The 8,107-nt window shown below is 45.6% G+C and overlaps 1 protein-coding gene across 2 annotated transcripts in view; it reads left to right on the forward strand.

Moving 5' to 3' along the window:
* ENTPD4 (ectonucleoside triphosphate diphosphohydrolase 4) overlaps positions 1-7,162 on the forward strand; it is a 29,612-nt gene extending 22,450 nt beyond the window's left edge. For both annotated transcript variants that reach the window (XM_074355806.1, XM_074355807.1), the window contains exons 11-13: positions 743-828; positions 1,682-1,843; positions 3,023-7,162. In XM_074355806.1, coding sequence (XP_074211907.1) covers positions 743-828; positions 1,682-1,843; positions 3,023-3,251 — 477 coding nt within the window. In that variant the 3' untranslated portion in view covers positions 3,252-7,162. The remainder of the gene's footprint in view (positions 1-742; positions 829-1,681; positions 1,844-3,022) is intronic.
* The last annotated feature ends 945 nt before the right edge of the window (positions 7,163-8,107 follow it).

Here is an 8,107-nt window from a genome sequence, read left to right on the forward strand (position 1 = left end):
TGAGTGCTGGTCTCCGTGTTCCCTGTGGCAACTTTCACGGCCTCTCTGAGCCTCAGCGTCTTCATCCTTTAAATAGAGGCCAGAATAGTAGCCATGTCAAGGGGTTGCTTTAAGCGTGACATTCAGGAAAGGCGCCAGGGCTGTTCTGCAGCTCTGTGGTGGAGCACGTGCTTAGCATGCCTGAGGTCCTGGGTTCAATCTCCAGTACCTCCATTTAAAAAAAAGATTCTGGCACAGTGTTCAGTGAATACCAGCGACTGACGGCAATGTCATTACAAATAACTTCAGGAAGAGGTGGCATCGCTGTCCCTGCTCTTAAAGACAGAGCCTTCCGGAACCATCTTTGGTGCCCCCAGAGCCTGGCAGCCGCAGACACAGACGTTCATCTGAACTTGCTGAAGCACCGCTCTTCTTTTCCGAAAGTCTGTGCCCGTCACGTGCAGTCACGGAGGCAGAAACTGAGCAGTTTTGAAGAGGCTGGTTGTGGGCAGTGAAACTCTCTTTAACAAAAAGTTTGGCCTCATTTTAAGACAAAGAACAAGCATTGCCTTTGCTAATCAGTAGGTATGCACTGAGCGTTTGTGTGTCTCATCTTCATGGGACACGTAAGTAAGTTAAGCTTGTGTTTCCCTAAGTGGAAGGATGTGTTGTTTATGGATAGCAATCTGGTAAACACTTTAAAATGAAAACAAAATTTAATAACCCTTTACTGATGATTTTTGGGGGGTGAAATTTCTTTCAGGATTATTGTGCAACAAAGTGGTCGGTCTTGCGGGAACGCTTCGACCGAGGACTGTATGCCTCTCACGCCGACCTCCACAGGCTCAAGTAAGTCTTGGACCACCTCTCAGCCTGGGCCCCCGGCCCCGACCTGCCTGTTTATCCCGGTCAGTCCCTCCCCCTCCCATCTACCCTGGGCTCCTTTCAAACGGACGGCAAATACTCACACCCAAACATATGTCACTGTTCTTTGCTCGGTTTTGCTGTCCCTCCACTTGGAATTGCCCTTTGCCTGTTGCTGTCCTGCCCCGAGGTCAGAGGTCAGATGCTGTCCCTTCTGAGTCTTCCTCTGTCTGCTCAACCAGACTCCCTGTCTCTGCATCTTTGGAGCACTCATTATATCTGTGGCATTTATCATGTTGTGCGTCATTTTATAGTTATTTGATTGCTTTTAGAGAAAATCCTCTTTCATTCTAAGTCATTTAAGTACACTGACTGTCTTATTATTTATTATATCTTATTACTTGCTTAGCCCAGTGCTTTGCCAAAAAGCAAGCATCTGATAAATTTTTAGAATCATAGACTGTCAGAGTAGAAAAGGACCCTCGTGTCTTCTCATTTTATGATAAACTGAGGTCCAGAGAAGCTGGAACTTGCCCAGCATTTATTCCATACTGAATTGACTAAGTGATGGAAGGCCTGAGGGGAAAAAAAATCTCTCTTGCCACACATTAAATTATACTTGGACCAAGTTTTATGAGCGAATTGATTTTGACAGGTGGATGGTGTGGGACAAGGGGCATAAACTAAGCAAATCAGCCTGGAATGCAAACAGTTTGGCTCTCAGAGCGTCGGCCTCCTGAAGCCTGTGCACCCATGTTGGTCACAGAGCACAAGGCCAACTTGCGTACGTGTGTTTTGACCAGTGAATCAGTCCCACTCACATGTATGCTATTCGTAGGTATCAGTGCTTCAAATCTGCCTGGATGTTTGAGGTGTTCCATAGGGGCTTCTCGTTTCCCATCAACTACAGAAGTTTAAAGACAGCCTTGCAAGTTTATGACAAGGAGGTTCAGTGGACCCTCGGAGCAATCCTCTACAGGACCCGCTTTTTACCCTTGAGGTACGGCTAGGAATTTGGTAACGAGAATCAAACGGAAGACGATTCTCTGTATCTGAGGCATCGCGGGCGGTGGTGGGTGCGGGTGCTTGAGGCGCTGTTAGCGCTGGCCGTGGGCGGAATGGGAGAGTCGGTGAAGCCTGACTTGGTCTCCCCCAGCAGTGCCTCCTCCCTTCCCACCACCCCAGCATATGCGGCACCGAAGTGTTTGATTATTCTCAACTGTCTGTTCCCTAGCCTCTGCACAGAAGGGTTCATTCTGGGGTTCTTAACCTTCAGGCCTTGGACTCCGTCTCAAAATCTTGTTTTTAATACATGTAAATATATAGGTTGCAGAGGAAGCCATTGTACTGCAGTACATTTATCAAAATATTACAGAAGACAAATTTGTGATATACTAATATATGTTCTTTATCAGCACATTAAACAACAAGGCCCGGCAACAGAATTCATGCTTTCTGTGGTTTCAGCATAGTGATGCCTAGCCGTGATATTTTGAGGCATCTGCAGAACACCACAGTGTGATGTAAGAGATCATGAGTGTCACTAGAAACAAAGGCACAAGTCTTGCTGATGCTACGACAGTTTTTGTCTGCATTCAGTGGAAATACTGCTTTACAGTCAGAGACTGGGAAAAGAGCATGTGCCTTTTTTCCCAGTCAAGTTCACAGACCCAGTTGTCAGTTGACCCCCCCCCAACATAAGAATCCTGGTTTACTAATAAGTGAAGTATTAGCTGTTTTTGTGGGTTTTTCCCCCTTATTTAATTAAGCATCTCCCAGCAATAGGTTTAGCTGGGTTAACTGCAAAAATTGTGAGTAGTGGGTGTTACTGATCACAGACACGTGGTTTGGTTCCACATTGGCTTCTGTGTATTAGTGACACCCTCACAGTTCTAAATTTTTCTGTGTTTTGTTACCCACATTATTATGACGGTAACAGCTACAGACTTACAAATACACTTTCGCGTGTTATCTTGTTCGCACTTACAACAGCCCTCTGCTGGGCCACATCCTCCTGTGTTTAGAGATGAGGACACAGCCTCAGAGGCTGAGTTACAGCTTCTGTCTGCAGATCCGAGTCCTAAACCAGCCCCCCTCCCCAATGTCCTGGGCACCGTTTCAGCACACTTCCTGCCTGATGAGTGAGTCCTTCCGTCTGCTCTTGTTCCCCTGTGGGCAGAGACATCCAGCAGGAGACCTTCCGGGCCAGCCACGCGCACTGGCGGGGCTTCTCCTTCGTGTACAATCACTACCTGTTCTCCGGCTGCTTCCTGGTGGTCCTGCTTGCCATCCTCCTCTACCTGCTGCGGCTGCGGCGCATCCACAGGCGGGGCCCCCGCAGCGGCACGACCACCACCCTCTGGCTGGAGGAGGGCCTGCCCTCCCAGAAGATCGCGGGTACCTTGTGAACCGGACTCACAGCCCCCAGAAGACTCTAAAGGAAAAGCCATTTTTGCCTCAGGGTTTCTCCTCTTCCTTCTCATGTGGTGGTGGTTTTCCTTTTCCCTTTTGGTTTCCCTGAAACAAAAACAAAATCCATTGTTCGTAAACTGTGCTGCCCTAGAAGTACTGCGTTTAGCCGTTCTGTGTGCGGCTTTAAATTGAGGAGTAGGAAAAGGGAAAATCACTTCATTTTTGCTGCATAGGACGTCTGCCAAAAAACACTCTGACACTGGAGGGAAATGCCAAGGCTGCTTTCTGCCAGCAGGGTGGGACCGCGGGGGTGCTTTCGCAGAACCAAACACCAACTGACTGAATTGAAATCCTCTTTCTCCCTCTGTCCTGAAAGCACTAACCTGAAGAGGTGCTGTTTAGTTTTACTTACTGTTCCGGGCTGTTGCTATTTGTTTTCTTTGCAGGTTTAAAAAACCAAAACCATTTATATCCAACTTAGAGAGATATTGGCACCGGGAGGGAACAGTGTTTTAAACTGAGAGTGCAGAGACCTGAAAAATAGGAAGTAACGACCAGAGCGCTCTGTGTGTGTGTGTGTGTGTGTGTGTGTGTGTGTGAGAGAGAGAGAGAGAGAGAGACGCTGATGAAAGAAAATTTGGCAACACTGTACTCTTACTTTTAAAAGCACACACTTCAGAATTCAGTGTTTCATTTCATTTCGTTTAGAAAAATCAGTCCCCATTACTGTTGTCTTTTCCTGATCACAGGTACTTTCTTTACCCCATCTTTCAGCAGCCTTAGAACACTGTGTGTGTGAGCAAGTTGGAAAATTCATGGTCTCGCTGGTTTCGGTGTTCGTAGAACCAGAGCTGGTAATGCCAATAGGCACGTCAGGATTTCTCGGTAGAATATTTGTCCTTGTTGGGTTGTGTCCAGTTTCTTCCATCTTCAAGTTGGTACCCACCCCACTGTTACTTATCAATTGTCTCAGCAGTTTTACCTCGGAGACCCCATGCTTAGCCTGACAGAGTCTCCTTATTACCTTGTGGTTGAGGTGGTGTCAGCAATTCCACTGTAAATCCGACCAAGAGAAGAATTTCATCCAAAAAAAAAATCAGCTCACATTTTGAGGATAACAAGTTTGACAGTTTAAACAGAAACCTAAAAAGGACAACTGGGTTGATGTGTGTGTGATTGGTTGTTTTTCACCTATTCATTTAGTTTAGAAGCTTCGGGAATTCTCATACATTATTTTTAGGTGATACTCTTTGTGTGTGTGTGTGTGTGTGTGTGTGTGTGTGTGTGTGTGTGTGTACACGCACATGTGCACACTATTTCCTAACTCCAGAACAGCTAAATTCATCTAGTTGGTAGCAAATGTATATTTTGAGAACCATCAGCTGCTTTTTTAAAAAAATTACTGGTGAGAGAAAGAATTCTGATTCTGAAGCCCTTATTTAATTTAGAAAAAAATTGGATTTTTATCTTGATTATTAACTACTTTAAAAATATGGCATACTGTATATTGATGGCTTAAAAGATTACAAATTTATGAAAGAAATGCAGATCCTCTTACTCTGCTCTTCAAAGTGAGTATTCTGACAATGGAAAAGCTTTTGGTAGACAGTTTACCTCTCAAATTTAAAAAGCAGCTTGGAGGAGCTGTGTGGTGTTACAGCATCTGATGTGTAGAAAGACTTGTTTCAGAGAGGGTGGAGACAAATGTGTCTCGAAAAGTCCAGCTTCTTTAAATGCTGGTCTCCAGCTATTTAGACCCTCGGTCCCTGGTAAACACTGTTCCTTATCAAGACGCAGCCGCACATGCGCTGTGTCATGGATGCCCCAGAGGCAGAGTGAACTGGCCTGCTTCTCCTTGACTTCTTAGAGGGGTTTGCCCTGGGGCTGTGGGTGGCATTAGTGGTGAAGAGGAAGGAAGTTCACATACTAGCTTTTCTACCACCAGCCATTTGGAGTAGTAAGGCCCTAACCTGCAGAATGAAAATTTCCCAATGCCTAGAGTATGTGATTTTGCCTTTCAAATCAAGGCAAGGAGAAGCCAGCACAGGCTCAGATTTAAATAGGCCTTAATGAAGACTTCCTACTATAAAAAACTGCTTTTTAAATCAAGGATGCTCATCTGGTCCAGCTCTGTACTATTTGGGGAGCGGAGTAGAGACCAGCACGGAGGACCCAAGGCTGAGCACTCCCCTGCCAGGACCTACCTCACTCTCCAAAAGAAGCCCCCAGGTGAGGGTTCCAAGGCCCAGTGGCCTTGTACTCTGCACAGCTAGGTGCCATGTCCCGCACAGGGCAAGTCTAGGAGACCCTTGAGCCGAGAACAGTGTTTCAGTTTTTAAAGGGTCATTAAAGAAAAAAATAAAAAGTGATGGAAAAATAAAAAGCAACAGGGACTACGTGTGATCTGTAGAGCCTCAAATATTAACTAAATGTCCCTTCACAGAAGATGCTGCTGACCCTGCACAAAAAGTCTGTTCAAGAACAGGTGCACAGTCCCATCCTCTTCATTCCGGAAGGTCGCTGCCACTCGTGGGCACAAAGAGATGGGCAAGAACAGTGACCAGACTTCAGTCTTAAAATAGTTGTTTTTGCACCAGAATTTCACTTGTTATCTTTTCCTCTAGATTCTTTCCAAGATCAGTTTTCTAATAAACCAGGAAAAATACTGCTCCCCACCCCCCGCCAGCAATTTTAAACATGCTGTTCAGGGCTCACTACGTTGCGTTGAGACGTCTGCAGTCACGGAAAGGTCTCGGTAGTTTTTCACCGCCTGGTACCACTGGCGGGAAGACCGCCAGGATTTCCTCTCCGTGACGCAGGTGCAGGCTGGGGTGAGAGGCTGCAGGAATGGGCTTAACTTAGGAAGCGAAGAACTCATCTCCATGAAGGGCAGGCCAAGAAAGCAGTAAAATCTGAACACTTTCAGCAATAGGAGGCAAAAGAAGTTGGACTGGTGGGGACTTGCTAAGAGCCTGGCAAAGAGAAACGTGTGTTAATAACTCTTGGTGGAAAGACGCCTACTGCTGCTCCTCAGATCTCCGGAGGACACTCTCAGGATTTTACAATCCATTGAAGGACATCACATGAGAAGTACAGGCTGATTTGCTACGAGTGGTTTACGCCCGTTTCCACCCTAGACTCAGCCGCGCTGCCCACCCCGGGGGTAAACTGAAGAGGCGGCCGTGGCTCGGCCTGGCCCCCTGGAGGCCCAGAAGGCCGCCTGCTCACCACCTGTTGTCACAGCTGTGCGCCCAGGTGGGCAAGCTCCGGATGAACAGGTATTTGAATTTTAAACTCAGGCCTTTGGAGGATCCTTTTCCTTACAAGAAGCCTGCACCACTTAGCAAGAAACTCAGAAAGGCAAGCGTGTTTTCCAAGCTTTCAAAAAAAAAAAAAATCAGCTTTAGAATTTTGTGTGGTGACGTGCAATGCAGCAGAACTACCTGTAAGTTAAACTATTTATTTATTTCTCTTCCAGGGTATTGTTTTTATTAGGTTGATTTTTCCCTTCAGTAGTGAATGATGTGACCAATCAAGGAGATCTCTTTGTTCTGCTAACTCAGATTTGATTTTACAGTTGGAAATTGTATCAACCAAGGGAGCATCTTTAAATGTTTTTTATTTGAACGATGTTTTCCATTCAAAGTAAGAATACTTATTTTGGGGGATGGTTGTGATGTCCCTCCACTTTCTACATTTGGCAGCTTCATGTTGTCACACTCCACATGGATGGGTGTTAAGAATCAATAAAATGGATGTTCATCCGCTGGCCCGTAGACTCTGTGTGAGCTGCTCTCTTGTGATTTAAATAGGTTTTTCTCTGATGTCTGAATCTTGGTACCTGTTAGAATGTTTAATTGAACTTGAATCTAAATTCAGTAAAATAAATTGAGTCTGACTACGTACACACACTGTGCATTTGCTGTATTTAATGGGCACATAGTGCAGTGCTGCTCTGTGCCCTGGGGTGGGGGGGTCCTAGGCATCCTGTGGCTCAAGGAGAAATACTTACCAAGTTGTAACGTTAAACCATTCATCATTTATAAAGGGCGTTCAGAGACTACTATTTATAAGGTTGGTTATCATTTAAAAGTAGCTGTTAACAATATCTAAAGTATATATACATGTGAAAAAGAAATGAATCAAACCAACTTTTATGTATTTTGTCTTATAAATAGCCAAATCAACGCTGACCTTATATTACACCATTTTGTGATTAGATCTAAGCTTAAAGCCATCGGCTTATTTCGAGAAATACGAATCACATTCTGAGTGTTACTAACAACTATCGGGGGCTGCCCCTTCTCAGCTGTTCGAGAATATAGAGGTTTTGTGGAGGAGGAAGGGCCCGAGCCATAACCTGAAAATAGATGAAGAGACAGATGGGAAGGGAAGGGGACCAGCTGTTAGGAACAAGAAAACTGAACGCGGGGACGATCCGGGGAAGGCAGAACCAAATGGCGGTGTGCGCAGGAGCGCTGTGCCGAGCCACCCACAGCAGGAAGGAGGGGATAACGGTGTTAAGGGGGAACCCACTAAATAGCTTTTGAGGCAATGCAATAAATACAGGCCTCTGTGCCGGAGGGTAAACACGTTAAAGTACACCTAAGGCATCTGAAGCTGTCTAAATTTTATTCCACTCGATGCAAGAGAAGTAAGTGCCTGTTTCCACCAGCTGCCCGTTAGCAGATCTGAAAGGCAGCAGTTCTGGGTTTTTGTTTGTTTTTCCTGCTTCCATTTGCCCCATGAGTCTGGAATGCACAAGCAGATCTTTTTTTTTTTTTTTTTTTTTTCCGAGATCTTGAAATGCTAATGGTTTGCACGGAGAGATTTGCAGGCATCTCTGTCGGAG

Source organism: Camelus bactrianus, chromosome 31 (assembly GCF_048773025.1).
Source record: "Camelus bactrianus isolate YW-2024 breed Bactrian camel chromosome 31, ASM4877302v1, whole genome shotgun sequence".
NCBI classification, from domain to species: domain Eukaryota; kingdom Metazoa; phylum Chordata; class Mammalia; order Artiodactyla; family Camelidae; genus Camelus; species Camelus bactrianus.